Source organism: Panulirus ornatus, chromosome 13 (genome assembly GCF_036320965.1).
Source record: "Panulirus ornatus isolate Po-2019 chromosome 13, ASM3632096v1, whole genome shotgun sequence".
Lineage (NCBI taxonomy): Eukaryota > Metazoa > Arthropoda > Malacostraca > Decapoda > Palinuridae > Panulirus > Panulirus ornatus.
Genome location: NC_092236.1, coordinates 61,866,057 through 61,888,261, shown reverse-complemented (window position 1 = coordinate 61,888,261; position 22,205 = coordinate 61,866,057). Strand labels below are relative to the sequence as shown.

General features: G+C 42.8%; 1 protein-coding gene across 10 annotated transcripts in view; it reads right to left on the bottom strand.

Moving 5' to 3' along the window:
* The window catches only part of LOC139752974 (aspartyl/asparaginyl beta-hydroxylase-like), a 147,640-nt gene that overhangs the window by 67,579 nt on the left and 57,856 nt on the right, over positions 1–22,205 (bottom strand). For 8 of the 10 annotated variants that reach the window (XR_011713632.1, XR_011713633.1, XR_011713634.1 and 5 more), the window contains exons 2-3: positions 14,900–15,082; positions 5,015–5,103 (exon numbers count right to left, since the gene is read on the bottom strand). Coding sequence is in view for 7 of the 10 variants with exons in the window: in XM_071669131.1 (XP_071525232.1) it covers positions 5,015–5,103; positions 14,900–15,082 (272 nt within the window). In the remaining 3 variants the exon portion in view is untranslated. The remainder of the gene's footprint in view (positions 1–5,014; positions 5,104–14,899; positions 15,083–22,205) is intronic. The other 2 variants (XM_071669132.1, XM_071669134.1) reach the window with 1 other exon arrangement.

The window sequence follows — 22,205 nt, the reverse complement described above, 5'->3', positions numbered from 1 at the left end:
CTATCACTATAACCCGGTCTCGTGCATCAAAACCACTAATACACTCATTCAGCTGCTCCCAAAACACTTGCCTCTCTTGATCTTTCTTCTCATGCCCAGGTGCATATGCACCAATAATCACCCACCTCTCTCCATCAACTTTCAGTTTTACCCATATTAATCGAGAATTTACTTTCTTACACTCTATCACATACTCCCACAACTCCTGTTTCAGGAGTATTGCTACTCCTTCCCTTGCTCTTGTCCTCTCACTGGAAGCGGAAGTGGATCATAGGGTGGGGGAGGGGGCGAAAATTCTGGGAGCCTTGAAGAATGTGTGGAAGTCGAGAACATTATCTCGGAAAGCAAAAATGGGTATGTTTGAAGGAATAGTGGTTCCAACAATGTTGTATGGTTGCGAGGCATGGGCTATGGATAGAGTTGTGCGCAGGAGGGTGGATGTGCTGGAAATGAGATGTTTGAGGACAATGTGTGGTGTGAGGTGGTTTGATCGAGTAAGTAATGTAAGGGTAAAAGAGATGTGTGGAAATAAAAAGAGCGTGGTTGAGAGAGCAGAAGAGGGTGTTTTGAAATGGTTTGGGCACATGGAGAGAATGAGTGAGGAAAGATTGACCAAGAGGATATATGTGTCGGAGGTGGAGGGAACGAGGAGAAGTGGGAGACCAAATTGGAGGTGGAAAGATGGAGTGAAAAAGATTTTGTGTGATCGGGGCCTGAACATGCAGGAGGGTGAAAGGAGGGCAAGGAATAGAGTGAATTGGATCGATGTGGTATACCGGGGTGGACGTGCTGTCAGTGGATTGAATCAGGGCATGTGAAGCGTCTGGGGTAAACCATGGAAAGTTGTGTGGGGCCTGGATGTGGAAAGGGAGCTGTGGTTTCGGGCATTATATATATATATATATATACATACCTATACATCTCAATGTACACATATATGTACACACACAGACATATACATATATACACATGTACATAATTCATACTGACTGCCTTTATTTATTCCCATCGCCACCTCGCCACACATGGAATAACAACCCCCTTCCCCCTCATGTGTGCGAGGTAGAGCTAGGAAAAGACAACAAACGCCCCATTCGTTCACACTCAGTCTACATATTTCATTTATTTTTTTTTTCTTTGTCGCTGTCTCCCGTGTTTGCGAGGTAGCGCAAGGAAACAGACGAAAGAAATGGCCCAACCCACCCCCATACACATGTATATACATACGTCCACACACGCAAATATACATACCTACACAGCTTTCCATGGTTTACCCCAGACGCTTCACATGCCCTGATTCAATCCACTGACAGCACATCAACCCCGGTATACCACATCGATCCAATTCACTCTATTCCTTGCCCTCCTTTCACCCTCCTGCATGTTCAGGCCCCGATCACACAAAATCTTTTTCACTCCATCTTTCCACCTCCAATTTGGTCTCCCACTTCTCCTCGTTCCCTCCACCTCCGACACATATATCCTCTTGGTCAATCTTTCCTCACTCATTCTCTCCATGTGCCCAAACCATTTCAAAACACCCTCTTCTGCTCTCTCAACTAGGTTCTTTTTATTTCCACACATCTCTCTTACCCTTACGTTACTTACTTGATCAAACCACCTCACACCACACACTGTCCTCAAACATCTCATTTCCAGCACATCCACCCTCCTGCGCACAACTCTATCCATAGCCCACGCCTCGCAACCATACAACATTGTTGGAACCACTATTCCTTCAAACATACCCATTTTTGCTTTCCGAGATAATGTTCTCGACTTCCACACATTCTTCAAGGCTCCCAGGATTTTCGCCCCCTCCCCCACCCTGTGATCCACTTCCGCTTTCATGGTTCCATCCGCTGCCAGATCCACTCCCAGATATCTAAAACACTTTACTTCCTCCAGTTTTGCTCCATTCAAACTTACCTCCCAATTGACTTGACCCTCAACCCTACTGTACCTAATAACCTTGCTCTTATTCACATTTACTCTTAACTTTCTTCTTTCACACACTTTACCAAACTCAGTCACCAGCTTCTGCAGTTTCTCACATGAATCAGCCACCAGCGCTGTATCATCAGCGAACAACAACTGACTCACTTCCCAAGCTCTCTCATCCACAACAGACTTCATACTTGCCCCTCTTTCCAAAACTCTTGCATTTACCTCCCTAACAACCCCATCCATAAACAAATTAAACAACCATGGAGACATCACACACCCCTGCCGCAAACCTACATTCACTGAGAACCAATCACTTTCCTCTCTTCCTACACGTACATATGCCTTACATCCTCGATAAAAACTTTTCACTGCTTCTAACAACTTGCCTCCCACACCATATATTCTTAATACCTTCCACAGAGCATCTCTATCAACTCTATCATATGCCTTCTCCAGATCCATAAATGCTACATACAAATCCATTTGCTTTTCTAAGTATTTCTCACATACATTCTTCAAAGCAAACACCTGATCCACACATCCTCTACCACTTCTGAAACCACACTGCTCTTCCCAATCTGATGCTCTGTACATGCCTTCACCCTCTCAATCAATACCCTCCCATATAATTTACCAGGAATACTCAACAAACTTATACCTCTGTAATTTGAGCACTCACTCTTATCCCCTTTGCCTTTGTACAATGGCACTATGCACGCATATAGTGCCACTGTATAAAGGCAAGGGGAACAAAATTTGAGTGTTAGAACTACAGAGGTGAAATTTTGAGTATATCTGGTAAGTTGTATAGGAGAGTAGAGATTAAGAGGGTAAAGGCATGTACAGAGCATCAGATAGGGCAGGGACAACGTAATTTCAGGAGCAGTACAGAATGTGTGGATCAGGTGTGGTTTTAAAGAATGTGTAAGACATACTTACAGAAAAAGAAGGATTTGTATATGGCATATGATATGGCTTAAAGAAATACCTTGAGGAAGGTCTTACAAATACATGGGGTGGAAGGAAAGCTAATAGAAGCAAGGAGTTTTCATCAAGAGTGTAAGGCATGCGAGTGGGAAAAGAGGAGAGAGGATGGTTTTAGGTGAAGACTGGCTTGTGCCAGGGATGTGATGTCACCATTACTGTTTTATTTGTTCATGGATGGGGTGGTGAGAGTGGTAAATGCAAGGGTATTGGAGGGATGGGTAAGAAGTCTGTAGGGGAGAGGGGTTCTGAGAAGCGAGTCAGTTGTTGTCTGCTGATGACACAGCACTGGTGGCAGATTCAAGTGAGAAACTGCAAAAGTTTTTTACTGAGTTTGGAAGTGTGTGTTAAAGGAGGAAGTTGAGAATAAATGTGAATAAAAGTGAGGTTATTCAGTTCAGCAGGGCGGAGGGTTAGGTTATTTGGAATTTGAGTCTGACTGGACAAAATCTAAAAAATTGAAGTGTTTTAGATACTGGCAATGAACATGGCAGCAAATTATGGAAATAGCAAAGTCTGCCTAAAAGAAACTGGGAGTCCTGTTTAGGTGTCAAAATTTCTTTCCTTCTGAACAGTTGCTCCATTTATACAGAGGAATAATCCATCCTTGTATGTTATATTGCTCTCATCCTTACTTGACAGAGTTGGGTTGAAAGCAGTCCAGCTCATCATCTTTCCCAGGCTAACTTCAAAACTTGACCCACTTGTCATATGCCACACTGTTGGTTCACTTTCCCTCTTTTAAAGGTATTTCTTAGGTTTTTGCTCCATACAAGCTGGCTGCTTGTGTGCCCGCACTATCATTCAGACTGTGCAATAGGTATCAAACTGCAATGTCTCATGATTACTGTGAGGCTACTGGCAATTCATGGATGGGCCATTTTGAAAACTGTCTCTTTCCCTACACCTTGAAGCTTTGGAACTATCTATACACTCATGTCTTTTCCAAAAACTATGTCCAGGCACATTTTGAAAGTAAAGTTTTTCACTTACTCAAAAATTCGTATGTACTTTTCCTTATCTCTTCATTTTCCCTTTAATTAACCTCTTTATATTTCAATTAAGGCCCAGCCTTGGTGTGGACTTTTGTCCATGGCTGGAGCTTCCAATATAAAAGGAAATAAAAAAATAAAGGAGCCTTGGTAATGGAAGCAAGTTGTAGGGTGAGTCAGTGGGCAAAGGTTCTTGGAACACTGAGGAAATTGCTATCAAGGAGTGTGAAAGTGGGTATGTTTAAAGGTATAGTAGTCACAGTGACATTGTATGGATACAAGGCATGGGCTATAAATGAGGATGCAAGAAGGGTGTAGGTGTTGAAAATGAAATGTTTGAGGATAATGTCGTGTCAGGTGGTGTAATCAACTAAGATACAAAAGGGTAAGAGTTAGGTATGGTTACAAAAAGATGTGGGAAGATTCTACATACCACAGAGGTTTGAATTAAAAAGATGTATATAACTTGGAAAAGGGAAACTCCTGAAAGAAGGAAATTTCTATCTACAGAAACAGTTATGTTTCTTTAAACTTACCCTAGTTTATATGAGACTAGTTTTATAATGAAATGCCTAAATCATCAAACCTCTATGAATATGAATGTTACCAAAAGGCCTGGCAAAATCTTTCTAACCCTTAACATATTTTGGTGAATCATCCCAAGAAACCTTATTTTCAGGCTTTACTAAAAATGTTTATACTTTTCACTGTTATCATTCGTATGGTCATAATATAATCCCCGGACCCCTTTCTCTGAAGGAGCTCCAATAGCTTAAAGGCTGCACTACTTCCAGTAGCTGGGAAAAGATGGTCTCCTATGGAATGAGAAGTTCCAAGACAAAACTGTACTCCTTTTCTCCAACATTTAATCATAAAGCCTTGACAAAGGTGACTTTTCAAACAGCATAACCACAAGGAAATGAAGCCCAGTAATGCCAATAGTTCTCATTAAACCATGATGCAAGAATCATACTACATAACATGAACTACCTGACAGCTCTAAAACATATATGATAACATGAAACTGTTGCAGCCTTTCATCAAAGTTACAACTAAAAGTACAGAAGCTCAAGAAAAATACAAAACATTACCGATGAGGGTATTTCAGGAGCAGGAAATTCCTCTTCCTTTCTGGCATCCTCTGCTTCAGATATCACAGACACAGTCTCCTTCATGCCCACTGTAAAATTAGAAATTTATAAGCTCTAATTTTCATTTATGAAAAAAATTAATAAAAAATCCATAAATGTTCAGTGTTGTAAATGGAAATGGTGAAGAGTTTGTAGATTTGTGTGCTCAAAAAGGACTGGTGATTGGGAATAACTGGTTTAAAAAGAGAGATATACATAAGTATACGTATGTAAGTAGGAGAGATGGCCAGAGAGCATTATTGGATTACATGTTAATCGATATATGCGCGAGAGACTTTTGGATGTTAATGTGCTGAGAGGTGCAACCGGAGGGATGTCTGATCATTATCTTGTGGAGGCGAAGATAAAGATTTGTAGAGGTTTTCAGAAAAGAAGAGAGAATGTTGGGTTGAAGAGAGTGGTGAGAGTATGTGAGCTTGGGAAGGAGACTTATGTGAGGAAGTACAAGGAAAGACTGAGTACAGAATGGAAAAAGGTGAGAGCAAAGGACGTAAGGGGAGTGGGGGAAGAATGGGATGTATTTAGGGAAGCAGTGATGGCTTGCGCAAAAGATGCTTGTGGCATGAGAAGCATGGGAGATGGGCAGATCAGAAAGGGTAGTGAGTGGTGGGATGAAGAAGTAAGATTATTAGTGAAAGAGAAGAGAGAGGCATTTGGACGATTTTTGCAAGAAAATAGTGCAAATGAGTGGGAGATATATAAAAGAAAGAGGCAAGAGGTCAAGAGAAATGTGCATGAGGTAAAAAAGAGGACAAATGAGAGTTGGGGTGAGAGGGTATCATTAATTTTAGGGAGAATAAAAAGATGTTTTGGAAGGAGGTAAATAAAGTGCGTAAGACAAGGGAACAAATGGGAACATCAGTGAAGGGGGCTAATGGGGAGGTGATACCAAGTAGTGGTGATGTGAGGAGATGGAGTGAGTATTTTGAAGGTCTGTTGAATGTATTAGATGATAGAGTGGCAGATATAGGGTGATCTGGATGAGGTAGTGTGCGAAGTGAAAGGGTTAGGGAGAATGATTTGGTAAACAGAGAAGAGGTAGTAAAAGCTTTGCGGAAGGTGAAAGCCAGGAAGGCAGCAGCTTTGGATGGTATTGCAGTGAAATTTATTAAAAAGAGGGTGACTGTGTTGTTAACTGGAAGGTAAGGATATCTAACGTATGTATGACTCATGGTGAGGTGCCTGAGGATTGCCAGAATGCATGCATAGTGCCATTGTACAAAGGCAAAGGGGATAAAAGTGAGTGCTCAAATTACAGAGGTATAAGTTTGTTGAGTATTCCTGGGAAATTATATGGGAGGGTATTGATTGAGAGGGTGAAGGCATGTACAGAGCATCAGATTGGGGAAGAGCAGTGTGGTTTCAAAAGTGGTAAAGGATGTGTGGATCAGGTGTTTACTTTGAAGAATGTATGTGAGAAATACTTAGAAAAGCAAATGGATTTGTATGTAGCATTTATGGATCTGGAGAGGGCGTATGATAGAGTTGATCGAGATGCTCTGTGAAAGGTATTAAGAATATATGGTGTGGGAGGCAAGTTGTTAAAAGCAGTGAAAGGTTTTTATCGAGGATGTAAGGTATGTGTGCAAGTGGGAAGAGAGGAAAGTGATTGGTTCTCAGTGAATGTCAGTTTGCGGTAGGGGTGTGTGATGTCTCCATGGTTGTTTAATTTGTTTATGGATGGGGTTGTTAGGAAGGTGAATGCAAGAGTTTTGGAAAGAGGGGCAAGTATGAAGTCTGTTGTGGATGAAAGAGCTTGGGAGGGGAGTCAGTTATTGTTCGCTGATGATACAGCGCTGGTGGCTGATTCATGTGAGAAACTGCAGAAGCTGATGACTGAGTTTGGTAAAGTGTGTGAAAGAAGAAAGCTGAGAGTAAATGTGAATAAGAGCAAGGTTATCAGGTACAGTAGGATTGAGGGACAAGTCAATTGGGAGGTAAGTTTAAATGGAAAAAACTGGAGGAAGTGAAGTGTTGTAGATATCTGGGAGTGGATTTGGCAGCAGATGGAACCATGGAAGCAGAAGTGGGTCACAGGGTGAGGGAGGGGACGAAAGTACTGGGAGTGTTGAAAAATGTGTGGAAGGCGAGAATATTATCTCAGAAAGCAAAAATGGGTATGTTTGAAGGAACAGTGGTTCCAACAATGGTATATGGTTGCAAGGCATGGGCTATAGATAGAGTTGTGAAGAGGAGGCTGGATGTGTTGGAAATGAGATGTTTGAGGACAGTATGTGGTGTGAGGTGGTTTGATTGAGTAAGTAATGAAAAGGTAAGAGAGATGTGTGGTAATAAAAAGAGTGTGGTTGAGAGAGCAGAAAAGGCTGATTTGAAATGGTTTGGTCACATGGAGAGAATGAGTGAGGAAAGATTGACAAAGAGGATATATGTGTCAGAGGTGGAGGGAACAAGGAGAAGTGGGAGACCAAATTGGAGGTGGAAAGATGGAGTGAAAAAGATTTTGAGCGATCGGGGGCTGAATATACAGGAGGGTGAAAGGCGTGCAAGAAATTGAGTGAATTGGAACGATGTGGTATACCGGGGTCGACGTGCTGTCAATGCATTGAACCAGGGAATGTAAAGCGTCTGGGGTAAACCATGGAAAGTTTTGTGAGGCCTGGATGTGGAATGGGAGCTGTGGTTTCGGTGCATTATACATGACAGCTAGAAACTGAGTGTGAAAGAATGTGGCCTTTGCTGTCTTTTCCTAGCACTACCTCACGCACATGCGGGGGGAAGGGGGTTGTCATTTCATGTGTGGCGGGATGGCAATGAAAATGAAAAAAGACAGCAAGTATGAATTATGTACATGTGTATATATGTATATGTCTGTGCATATATATATATATATATATATATATTTTTTTTTTTTTTTTTTTTTTTTTTTTTATACTTTGTCGCTGTCTCCCGCGTTTGCGAGGTAGCGCAAGGAAACAGACGAAAGAAATGGCCCAACCCCCCCCCCCCATACACATGTACATACACACGTCCACACACGCAAATATACATACCTACACAGCTTTCCATGGTTTACCCCGGACGCTTCACATGCCTTGATTCAATCCACTGACAGCACGTCAACCCCTGTATACCACATCGCTCCAATTCACTCTATTTCTTGCCCTCCTTTCACCCTCCTGCATGTTCAGGCCCCGATCACACAAAATCCTTTTCACTCCATCTTTCCACCTCCAATTTGGTCTCCCTCAGGCACCTCACCGTGAGTCATACATACATTAAATAACCTTACCAACCAGTCAACAATACAGTCACCCCCTTTTTTAATAAATTCCACTGCAATACCATCCAAAGCTGCTGCCTTGCCGGCTTTCATCTTCCGCAAAGCTTTTACTACCTCTTCTCTGTTTACCAAATCATTTTCCCTAACCCTCTCACTCTGCACACCACCTTGACCAAAACACCCTATATCTGCCACTCTATCATCAAACACATTCAACAAACCTTCAAAAGGCAAAGGGGATAAGAGTGAGTGCTCAAATTACAGAGGTATAAGTTTGTTGAGTATTCCTGGTAAATTATATGGGAGGGTATTGATTGAGAGGGTGAAGGCATGTACAGAGCATCAGATTGGGGAAGAGCAGTGTGGTTTCAGAAGTGGTAGAGGATGTGTGGATCAGGTGTTTGCTTTGAAGAATGTATGTGAGAAATACTTAGAAAAGCAAATGGATTTGTATGTAGCATTTATGGATCTGGAGAAGGCATATGATAGAGTTGATAGAGATGCTCTGTGGAAGGTATTAAGAATATATGGTGTGGGAGGCAAGTTGTTAGAAGCAGTGAAAAGTTTTTATCGAGGATGTAAGGCATGTGTACATGCAGGAAGAGAGGAAAGTGATTGGTTCTCAGTGAATGTAGGTTTGTGGCAGGGGTGTGTGATGTCTCCATGGTTGTTTAATTTGTTTATGGATGGCGTTGTTAGGGAGGTGAATGCAAGAGTTTTGGAAAGAAGGGCAAGTATGAAGTCTGTTGGGGATGAGAGAGCTTGGGAAGTGAGTCAGTTGTTGTTCGCTGATGATACAGCGCTGGTGGCTGATTCATGTGAGAAACTGCAGAAGCTGGTGACTGAGTTTGGTAAAGTGTGTGAAAGAAGAAAGTTAAGAGTAAATGTGAATAAGAGCAAGGTTATTAGGTACAGTAGGGTTGAGGGTCAAGTCAATTGGGAGGTGAGTTTGAACGGAGAAAAACTGGAGGAAGTGAAGTGTTTTAGATATCTGGGAGTGGATCTGGCAGCGGATGGAACCATGGAAGCGGAAGTGGATCATAGGGTGGGGGAGGGGGCGAAAATTCTGGGAGCCCAGACGCTTCACATGCCCTAATTCAATCCACTGACAGCACGTCCACCCCGGTATACCACATCGATCCAATTCACTCTATTCCTTGCCTGCCTTTCACCCTCCTGCATGTTCAGGCCCCGATCACTCAAAATCTTTTTCACTCCATCTTTCCACCTCCAATTTGGTCTCCCACTTCTCCTCGTTCCCTCCACTTCCGACACATATATCCTCTTGGTCAACCTTTCCTCACTCATTTTCTCCATGTGCCCAAACCATTTCAAAACACCCTCTTCTGCTCTCTCAACCACGTTCTTTTTATCTCCACACATCTCTCTTACCCTTACATTACTTACTCGATCAAACCACCTCACACCACACATTGTCCTCAAACATCTCATTTCCAGCACATCCATCCTCCTGCGCACAACTCTATCCATAGCCCACGCCTCGCAACCATACAACACTGTTGGAACCACTATTCCTTCAAACATACCAATTTTTGCTTTCCGAGATAATGTTCTCGACTTCCACACATTCTTCAAGCTCCCAGGGTTTTCGCCCCCTCCCCCACCCTATGATTCACTTCCGCTTCCATGGTTCCATCCGCTGCCAGATCCACTCCCAGATATCTAAAACACTTTACTTCCTCCAGTTTTTCTCCATTCAAACTTACCTCCCAATTGACTTGACCCTCAACCCTACTGTACCTAATAACCTTGCTCTTATTCACATTTACTCTTAACTTTCTTCTTTCACACACTTTACCAAACTCAGTCACCAGCTTCTGCAGTTTCTCACATGAATCAGCCACCAGCGCTGTATCATCAGCGAACAACAACTGACTCACTTCCCAAGCTCTCTCATCCACAACAGACTTCATACTTGCCCCTCTTTCCAAAACTCTTGCATTCACCTCCCTAACAACCCCATCCATAAACAAATTAAACAACCATGGAGACATCACACACCCCTGCCGCAAACCTACATTCACTGAGAACCAATCACTTTCCTCTCTTCCTACACGTACACATGCCTTACATCCTCAATAAAAACTTTTCACTGCTTCTAACAACTTGCCTCCCACACCGTATATTCTTAATACCTTCCACAGAGCATCTCTATCAACTCTATCATATGCCTTCTCCAGATCCATAAATGCTACATACAAATCCATTTGCTTTTCTAAGTATTTCTCACATACATTCTTCAACAAACACCTGATCCACACATCCTCTACCACTTCTGAAACCACACTGCTCTTCCCCAATCTGATGCTCTGTACATGCCTTCACCCTCTCAATCAATACCCTCCCATATAATTTACCAGGAATACTTAACAAACTTATACCTCTGTAATTTGAGCACTCACTCTTATCCCCTTTGCCTTTGTACAATGACACTATGCACGCATTCCGCCAATCCTCAGGCACCTCACCATGAGTCATACATAGATTAAATAACCTTACCAACCAGTCAACAATACAGTCACCCCCTTTTTCAATAGATTCCACTGCAATACCATCCAAACCTGCTGCCTTGCCGGCTTTCATCTTCCGCAAAGCTTTTACTACCTCTTCTCTCTTTACCAAATCATTTTCCCTAACCCTCTCACTTTGCACACCACCTCAACCAAAACACCCTATATCTGCCACTCTATAGATAATGAAGTATAATAATAATAATAATGAACAAGAAGGTTAAAATGTTAAAATGCACAAAAGCAAGCATCTAAGCCACAAGTAATGAATACAAAAATACTGTAGATGCTTAAAATTCCATGCCACAGTTGTTAAAATAGTATCCATTATCTTGAGAGAAGACACTCAAAAGTGCACTGGAAAACACAACTGCAGGCAAAGGACCTCTGTATAAGGTTCAACAAGAATGAAAGTGTCAAATATCAAAAAATGTGGCATTTCACATCAGAATGGTATGTAGTTATCTCATGAATATTGTGGGGGGTTGCTATTTCCTGTGTGGCAGGGAAGAGACAGGAATGGATGAAGGCAAGCAAGTATGAATATGTACTGTTCATGTGTATATACATACATGCCTGTGTATGTATATGATGTTATGTATATGTCTGTATATGTAAGTGTATGGGCATTTATTATATATATATATATATATATATATGTGGATGGGCCATTCTTCATCTGTTTCCTGGCGCTACCCACAGACACAGGAAACAGCGATTAAGTATAATGAATAAATGAATAACAAAATAACCATAAAAAACCATAATGAACCCCTATATGATGGTAAAATTCTGTAAAATTCACCTTCCTCATAAACACACATACACACACTCACAAATAAAGTTAAAGCTTCATATAATATTAGATGCCATCCAATAGTGAACAACTGCTGGCTACTGCTTTTAAGACCAGCATCTGTCAATTCATACATTATCTTTCCCTTTAACTGTTAATAAATACAGGCTTTCAAAACTGAAAAACCTTTTCTCACCAGGGCAATGTCCCACAAGCATGAGATTCTCCAGAAAAATCTCTAGTAAAAAAAACGGGGTCAGGATCTTCCAACCCTCAGTATTTCTGTGAGGAAGGATTGGCCTTTCTCACCCTTTGCTAAAATTTGATTGATGGTGAGAAACCATGGATCACAGATTTATGCGAGGTCCCCTTCACCATGCAACATAGATCAATGTAAGGCCTGGTACAGGATTACAAATTTTCTCCCAGAGAATACACTGCAGGTAAAAGAGAAATCTGGATCTAATAATGCAAATCCAAGGACACATCCGATGCAAATGCCCCAACAACCAAAACTGAAGAAACACACATCATTATCAATGCACTGTTTCTGATAGCAAGACCCACTTTGAACACTACTCCTTAGAAAAGGATCCAACTGAAAACCATCCCTTTTGCCATTTCTGATGACATTGTGTGTGATCTCAATCAAGCTTCTGCCCAGATACTACATACTCCTTGGAGAAAAGAGGTCTAAGAAAGAAGGGCCTTGAGACACAACTAAGGAGACAATTTTTTTCCACTGACTTTACAAGGAGGAATCTGTAAAAACCTTTGTTAATCAAGGAAGTTGACAGCCACAGCACTGTAAAGGAGAAATGAAATTCCACATGCTTGACTCTGGAAGTTCTGGGAGATGAAAAACCAGGAAACCAAAGTCCCCTTTTTGCTAAAATGAAAGGAATTTGCAAAAACAGTAAAAAAAATCATCTTACCACTTACTTTTTGTGTGGAATAATATGACACCATAGATGAAGAGTTTTGAGAAATGCCCATTAGTCTGGCCTCACGTTGGTAGCCCTGTTTTTGTGATATTTCAATATATCAATTAGTGAAGGCATTTCCTGTCATTCGCCAAAATGAATGATATATTGACATCATACATGACAGAAATAACTATAAAACAGGGCTACCATAATCATTAGGAAATCAGTTCTCACATTCACACTTACCAAGCCTACCAAGTCAACACAAGTTATATTGATCAATTCAAAATTCATTGGACCCATTCTGAATGATACTTTTTTTACCATGTGTACCTCCATCCAAAGGCTTGTAAGTACATGACTCCCCCAAAAATAGAAACTCCATCCTTGATTCAACATGTACATTCAAACCAGAAAAGTTGCAAGAAAATTCCAAGTCAAGAGTTTCTGGAGGTTCTCTAAATCAGTTTACCAAGATTCGGGAAGTTCACAGACATGTGCTCTTGGAGGATTTCTGCTTTCCATTTCCAGAGGAAAAAATGTGTTTAACCAAAAGGTAACCTTTTCAGCCTACAGCTTTGCCATGCACAAGAGTGTAAAACTGGACTTGACCAGAAGTTGCTCTGGATGATGTTAAGACATCAACATCTGGGAGTGTAAGGCATCTGCAACATGTGCTTAATCTTGAGCTTTGTTCCAAGGTAGGTAAAGAGTGCCAATCCAAGTGTACCAATCATATTTCACAGCCATGTAAAGTTCTGGCTAATAACAAGATCCCATTATTGACCAAAATGTTTAATGTGCTGATGGCTTTCAAAGCCAATGGCTCCCTGGCAGACAGATACTGAAGGCCCAAATCTACTTTAGTGAGGGCCTGTCAGGACTGAAAGTTCCCTAATATGTCATCTGTAATCCAACTGAGGTAATGGGACTCTCCAGTTACAAACATGACTTCTTTTCTTTCTTTCTTTTATACTATTCGCCATTTCCCGCATTAGCGAGGTAGCGTTAAGAACAGAGGACTGGGCCTTTGAGGGAATATCCTCACCTGGCCCCCTTTTCTGTTCCTTCTTTTGGAAAAAATAAAAAATGAGAGGGGAGGATTTCCAGCCCCCCACTCCCTTCCCTTTTAGTTGCCTTCTACGACACGCAGGGAATACGTGGGAAGTATTCTTTCTCCCCTATCCCCAGGGATAAACATGACTTATCTATATATTTTTTCTTCTAAAAACACCTTATCATGATTAGGGGATCAAAATATCTTGCCTCAGAGATTCTTGCAGTAACTACACTTGGAATGCAGGTATGTGAACCAGGGGTTATCTCACACGGTAGTGACTCAAGATGAACCATACCATACAAGAGATAGAAAACTTACAGTCAAATTGGATTAATAAAGTTTATGAACGTTTAACAATGCTATATTGGTCTATACTACTTTTGCCACCAACAATTCAACTCTGCCCTCCAACCTCTTCCTTGGGATTGGCTGTTTACAATATCATATTTTTGAAAAAGCTTACATTTTTTGGTTTATACACTTTCTTTTACCATACACATCTAATATGCTGCAGATATCTTTACAAGTCCTATCGCTTGCTAGCAAATGATTGCTCATGTGAACATGTGATCATCAGAGCGATTATCTGTCTCTGTTGCAACCAGTTTGTAAAACTTTTTCAAAACTTTTTCTATGTCTACATTATTCAATGTAGTGGTTGGAAGTGAGTGGGTTGGTAATCTCATACTGGTAGCAGGTGCTAACAGGCTACCAGCAAGCCAGAAACAGGCAAGCTGTAAATATGACTGATCAGTAGTTAGCGAAGGGTGAAGAAGGTCAGCACTTGCTAATGAAAATACTGAAACTTGGATGGTCCTGACCCTGAATTACCCAGAGATCATCCTGAAGAATCTCTCATGCTTACAGGACAGACTGCAAAGGAGAGAAAGATTGTTAATGGTATCATAACAATTAGTCAGTAATGCAAACACATGCAATCAGTACTCATTTCCAGTGTCCAATCCTGGCAAAAAGTTAACAATTACATGTCTAAAATTAGCAGCACTTTATCCTTAATAATATATTTTGCCAATGACTTCAGTACATTAACATATCAGCAATTCCCATATTTCTTATTTTGATTTTAATAATATCTAATCAGATCATACAAAAATAAACCATAGCTATTAATAACTGTGAATACAGTAACTCAATGAATCTTTAACTGGATATATTAGTCACTACCATAAAGTTTCTTCAGTTACCAAATCTTCTCATTTCAAAACGGCTTAAAGATCATTATCTAAAGCAGCAAGCATGCCATGCCCTACCCTGCTTGCCTCGTAGTTCAACCAAGATGAGCCCGATGACCACTGATAATGAAATGAGCAGGATCAAGAAAATAATCTTAGCCACAACTCCGCTGCTGTCACTGTTACTTGTGCTGTGGCTTTTGCTGGAATGATTTGCCATCCCTTTGCTCTTAATGTCTGTGACGTCATCATCCATTTCATCTGCAAAAGGAGACAAATTAAGCTTCGGCATTATCATCATTATTATCATTATTATAGTTGTCATCATCATTAATATTAAGCCTCAATGACCCCTTCAGGTGCTTCGCAAGCTTCAAGGCTTCTTTTCAATTGGCAGAAATGAAAAGATGGACTTGCCTGGAGTGAGAAGTTCTTTGACAAGATTGTACTCTGATGATACAATCTTGCAAAAGGTGATCTTTCACTCACAGTGTAACCACAAGCAGGAGGAGTTTGGTAATACCATTTTGCCACTTGAAAACAATATGATAATCATTTTTGACACATGATACAGCCTTGTACAAGTTAAAGTCAGCAAATGCAAGGCATTTTCCCTTACAACATGGATATTTACAGCCTTAACAGCCTTATATATGGAAAAAGACACAAAGCAACACCACTACTCTTGCAAATTAGCAATTTAGAAAAAGAACAAACTTATCAGTAGCATAAGTTATGGATCATTTGCAGATGATAACAGCCGTTTCCTTATGGCTACTATAACAATGGATTCAACACAAACACAAAATATTTCCTATGAGAAACCTTACATCATATAATGTAAGAAATATTACCATCTTTATCTTCCTTGTTCCAAATAAAAAAAATTCAAATATATAAGATATAGCTTTGTGAGTCAAACATGAATTTTTGACCCCTAGCCCTTTCCAGTAATTTTTCTTTCTTCTCATTACTAAAAAAAAAATTCACTTCTTTACCTAACTGCCTCTACTACTTTAGTAATGCCCTGTTAGCAATAAACAATGACTTCATTTGCACACATCCACTTATCAGCTGGAACGTCAGCACCCCTTCCGGATGAATAACAGAGCACGCTCTTTCTTTATTGGATTATAGAGTACCTAAGCAGCATTTGAATTATAATGCTGTCTCATTTCTTATGAATTGCCAGTGATTTGTGTGTGATCAAACTTGCCTTTTACAAAAGCTGCATTGACATACAATATGTTACAACTGGGTACTACCAACTATCCAGGCTATACCCAAACTGGACATGTCAGCACTCACTATGGAAACACAATCCCCATCCCCTCCAACCTAGATGGTGCAATGAGGGTTATCTAAGCCAAACCCAGGTCTCTCCTTCAAAATGGAACACTTCTGAGAAAATCAATCAAGCTGACAACCTTGAAAAGCCTACAACCATATAGGAGTTACATAAGTCATGAAGGGTGAAGATCAGTGCCATGCAGCTTAGGATTAGCAATAACATTCCTGCAACCCTTTGGGTCCTGATGACATAGGCAGGGGACCCACACCCCCCACCCCCATTCTAACTGGTACAAGTTACAGTTCCCCAAACACATGCAGCCAAGTTGTCGTGGTGCTTAAACTGCCAACTTCACTAAAGAAGACAAGAATCTAAAGGTTTAAACTAGGTATGGGGAAGACAATTATTGCAGTCATGTAGGACCCAGATGCAGTACCAGTGGTTGCTTCAGTATAACTACAAATGGCGGAGCCTTTTATACTTCAATTACTTAAAGATATGAAGATGAAGGTAATTATTAAAAACTTTCCAATTTTTTTGCCAGTACAATTCAGGATAAAATGTCTCTTGCCTGGGCCATAAAAAATGTGGGTATTGGTAAGGAGAATAAGTGTGTTACAGCTCTCTGGGATGACCAATTACTGAAGAAGCTCTACATTCCTGGCTGTTTCCCCTCTTAAGTTGGAACACTTCATTTGGGGACTGCCTTCCTGTGGGTACTGTCAAAGTTGGAGGCTATGAACTTGGTTACCAGTGTGGATCTCATGCCAGGTGTGGTTTCTTCAAAGGATGCCATGACTTAACTTTATGCAAAGAGAACATTGTTCTAAGGAAAAGAGTACCCTCCAGGTGTCTAAACTGTGGAGGGACTCACAATGCTTAGTCAATAATGTGTAACAGAAGGCTCAGTTGGGCATGTCAAGTACCATCATCAGCAATTCTGCTGGGGAGCTGACAACAAGATCAGTCAAAATCAGGATGGAAGACCACTTATGCTTAATGACAAAGACATTCCTTTATTATGGGAAATAACTGGCAAGAAACAATACGATGACAGTAGTTTTGTGAGCTGCAAACCAAGAGCATGACAGAAGGATAATGGTGTGGTGACCTATAAGCTGAAGATACAATAGAATTGACAATTAGTAATGTGGTGAACTGCAAGCTAAAAACATAACAGAGGAATAGTGGTGTGGTGAACTGTAAGCTAAAGGCATAACAGAGGAATAGTGGTGTGGTGATCTTCAAACCAAAGGAAACTATGGTCACCGATCACTTGAGTTACAGTACCAGTACCACCTTTGAACACTCATCACAAAGTACACTCGGTTAAAGACATACACACATCTTGACTATCTAGTGATATGACTGGTGTTGTTAAGCAAACTGTACCTATGGAGCCCCAAAATGACTCACTACAACAAAATATGCATGAAGGATTTCTATATACAGAGAGAGAATTCTATGTAACCTGACAAGTGCAATAAAGAATTTTCAGGTCAGTTGTACTGATATGGTTCCAAAATGCTCTCCTGATACTGACTCAAATAGTAGTATTGTATGAGGACTCTCAGACAATGGTTCAGGCTAATGTTTTCCTAATAAAATTTTAAAGGGGACCCTTTCAATTATAGTCATTCATATGCAAGTTTTCCTTTTCAACTAAATTCTGAGTCTTTTGTGTACTCATGGGGAAGTTATATTCATGGGTATATTATTAGAAACAATCTACAAATACCTGCACAGCCAATAGCAGCTGGTATGGCTGTAATGCACACACTACACCATATTGTGAATGGGGTCCCTCCCTTTTCTCAAGGATAAACATTTGATATCTGAAATCTGAAATCCAATTTATAGCTGTCCTGTGCAGCATCCTATTCTAAAATAAGAACCTACCATACATGGCCAAATCCCACAGCCTAAAACATAGTTTACCTTAACCACGTAAAATGCCATGGTTCTACACAATCACAGCACATCGTCCCACTGTACCACAGGATGCATGGGGCCAACATTACAGGGTGTATGTAGATGCATGGGGTAAGTGGATATAGAGTACTGGTTGACACACTGTGTTGGGGGAGGTGGGGATAAAGGGTGCTCGTGGATACAGGGCAATGGTAGATGAATGTGTTCACTGGTACCGGTTGCAGGTGTGTCATGATGCAGGTGGTAGAGAGTGCTGGTGTATTATGATGCAAGTGATACAGGGTGCTGGTGTATTATGGTGCAGGTGGTACAAGGTGCTGGTGTACTATGGTGCAGGTGGTGCAGGGAGCTCATGTATCATGATGCAGGTGGTACAGGATGATGGTGTATCATGGTGCAAGTGGTACAGGGTGCTGGTGTATCATGGTGCAGGCAGAATAGGGTGCTGGTGTATCATGATCCAGGTGGTATAGGATGTTGGTGTATCATGGTGCAAGTGGTACAGGGTACTGGTCTATCATGGGACAGGGAGTAGAGGGTGCTGGTGTATCATTGTGAAGGTGGTACAGAGTGCTGGTGTATCATGGTGCAGGTGGTACAGGGTGCTGGTGTATCATTGTGCAGGTGGTATATGATAGTTTATCATGGTGCAAGTGGTACAGGATGCTGATGGGTCATGGTGCAGGTGGTACAGGGTGCTGGCATATCATGATGCAGGTGGTACAGGATGATGGTGTATCATGGTGTAGGTGGTATAGGGTGCTGGTGCATCAAGGTGCAGGTGGTAAAGGATGCTGGTGTATCATGATGCAGATGGTACAGGATACTGGTGTATCATGATGCAGATGGTACAGGATGTTGGTGTATAAAGGTGCAGGTGATACAGGGTGCTGGTGTATCATGATGCAGTAGGTGGAGGATGCTGGTGTATCATGCTGCAGGTGGAACAGGGTGCTGGTGTATTACGGTGCAGGTGGAACAGGGTGCTAGTGTATCATGGTGAAGATGGACCAGGGTGCTGGTGTATCATGGTGCAGGTGGTATAGGGTGCTGGTGTATCATGCTGCAGGTGGAACAGGGTGCTGGTGTATCATGCTGCAGGTGGTACAGGGTGATGGTGTATCATGGTGCTGGTGGTACAGGGTGCTGGTGTATCATGATGCAGGTGGTACAGGGTGCTGGTGTATCATGATGCAGGTGGTACAGGGTGCTGGTGTATCATGATGCAGGTGGTACAGGGTGATGGTGTATCATGGTGCAGGTGGTACAGGGTGCTGGTGTATCATGGTGCAGGTGGTACAGGGTGCTGGTGTATCATGGTGCAAGTGGTACAGGGTGCTGGTGTATCATGGTGCAGGTGGTACAGGGTGCTGGTGTATTATTGTGCAAGTGGAACAGAGTGCTGATGTATCATGGTGCAGGTGGTGTAGGGTTCCAGTGTATTATAGTGCAGGTGGTAAAGGGTGCTGTTGTGTCATGGTGCAGGTGGTCCCGGTTGCTAGTGTATTATGGTCCAAATGGAACAGGCTGCTGGTGTATCATGATGTAGGTGGTACAGGGTGCTGGTGTATCATGGTGCAGGTGGTCCAGGTTGCTAGTGTATTATGGTCCAAATGGAACAGGCTGCTGGTGTATCATGATGTAGGTGGTACAGGGTGCTCGTGTATCATGGTGCAGGTGGCACAGGGTGCTGTGTATCATGGTGCAGGTGGTAAAGGGTGCTGGTGTATCATGGTAAAGGTGGTATAGGGTGCTGGTTTATCATAGTACAGGTGGTACAGAATGGTGCACCATGGTGCTGGTGTATCATGGTGCAGGTGGTACAGAATGGTGTATCGTGGTGCAGGTGGTACAGGGTGCTGGTGTATCATGATGCAGGTGGTACAGGGTGATGGTGTATCATGGTGCAAGTGGTACAGGGTGATGGTGCATAATGATGCAGGTGGTACAGGGTGCTGGTGTATTACGATACAGGCAGTACAAAGTGCTGGAGTACCATGGTGCAGGTGGTACAGGGTGCTAGTTTATCATGGTGCAGGTGGTACAGAGTGCTGGTGTATCATGGTGCAGGTGGTAAAGGGTGCTGGTGTATCATGGTGCAGGTGGTACAGGGTGATGGTGTATAATGATGCAGGTGGTAGAGGGTGTTGGTGTATTATGATATAGGCAGTACAAAGTGCTGGTGTACCATGGTGAAAGTGGTACAGGGTGCTAGTTTATCATGGTGCAGGTGGTACAGAGTGCTGGTGTATCATGGTGCAGGTGGTAAAGGGTGCTGGTGTATCATGGTGCAGGTGGTATAGGGTGCTGGTGTATCATAGTACAGGTGGTACAGAATGGTGCACCATGGTGCTAGTGTATCATGGTGCAGGTGGTACAGAATGGTGTATCGTGGTGCAGGTGGTACAGGGTGCTGGTGCATCATGATGCAGGTGGTACAGGGTGATGGTGTATCATGGTGCAGGTGGTACAGGGTGATGGTGTATAATGATGCAGGTGGTACAGGGTGCTGGTGTATCATGATGCAGGTGGAACAGGGTGCTGGTGTATCATGATGCAGGTGGTACAGGGTGCTGGTGTATCATGATGCAGGTGGAACAGGGTGCTGGTGTATCATGGCGCAGGTGGAACAGTTCGCAGGTGTATCATGATGCAGGTGGTACAGAGTGCTGGTGTATCATGATGCAGGTGGTACAGGGTGCTGGTGTATCATGATGCAGGTGGTACAGAGCACTGGTGTATAATGATGCAGGTGGTACAGGGTGCTGGTGTATCATGATGCAGGTGGAACAGTTCGCTGGTGTATCATGGTGCAGGTGGAACAGGGTTCTGGTGTATCATGGTGCAGGTGGTACATGGTGCTGGTGTATGATGGTACAGGTGGTACAAGGTGCTGGTGTATCATGGTGCAGGTGGTACAGGGTGCTGGTGTATCATGGTGCTGGTGGTACAGGGTGATGGTGCATCATGATGCAGGTGGTACAGGGTGATGGTGTATCATGGTACAAGTGGTATAGGGTGATGGTGTATCATGGTGCAGGTGGTACAGGGTGCTGGTGTATCATGGTACAGGTGGTACAAGGTGCTGGTGTATCATGGTGCAGGTGGTACAGGGTGCTGGTGGATCATGGTGCTGGTGGTACAGGGTGATGGTGTATCATGATGCAGGTGGTACAGGGTGCTGGTGTATCATGGTGCAGGTGGTACAGGGTGATGGTGTATCATGGTACAGGGTGCTGGTGCATCATGGTGCAGGTGGTACAGGGTGCTGGTGTATCATGGTGCTGGTGGTACAGGGTGATGGTGTATCATGATGCAGGTGGTACAGGGTGCTGGTGTATCATGATGCACGTGGTACAGGGTGATGGTGTACCATGGTGCAGGTGGAACAGTTCCCTGGTGTATCATGATGCAGGTGGTAAAGGGTGCTGGTGTATCATGATGCAGGTGGTACAGGGTGCTGGTGTATCATGGTGCAGGTGGTACAGGGTGCTGATGTATCATGGTGCAGGTGGTACAGGGTGCTGGTGTATCATGGTGCAGGTGGTACAGGGTGATGGTGTATCATGGTGCAGGTGGTACAGGGTGATGGTGTATCATGGTGTAGGTGGTACAGGGTGCTGGTGTATCATGGTGCAGGTGGAACAGTTCCCTGGTGTATCATGGTGCAGGTGGTACAAGGTGCTGGTGTATCATGATGCAGGTGGTACAAGGTGCTGGTGTATCATGGTGCTGGTGGTACAGGGTGCTGGTGTATCATGATGCAGGTGGTACAGGGTGCTGGTGTATCATGATGCAGGTGGTACAAGGTGCTGGTGTATCATGGTGCTGGTGGTACAGGGTGCTGGTGTATCATGATGCAGGTGGTACAGGGTGCTGGTGTATCATGGTGCAGGTGGTACAGGGTGCTGGTGTATCATGGTGCAGGTGGTACAGGGTGCTGGTGTATCATGGTGCAGGTGGTACAGGGTGACGGTGTATCATGGTGCAGGTGGTACAGGGTGCTGGTGTATCATGGTGCAGGTGGTACAGGGTGCTGGTGTATCATGGTGCAGGTAAAACAGTTCCCTGGTGTATCATGGTGGAGGTGGTACAGGGTGATGGTGTATCATGATGCAGGTGGTACAAGGTGCTGGTGTATCATGGTACAGGTGGTACAGG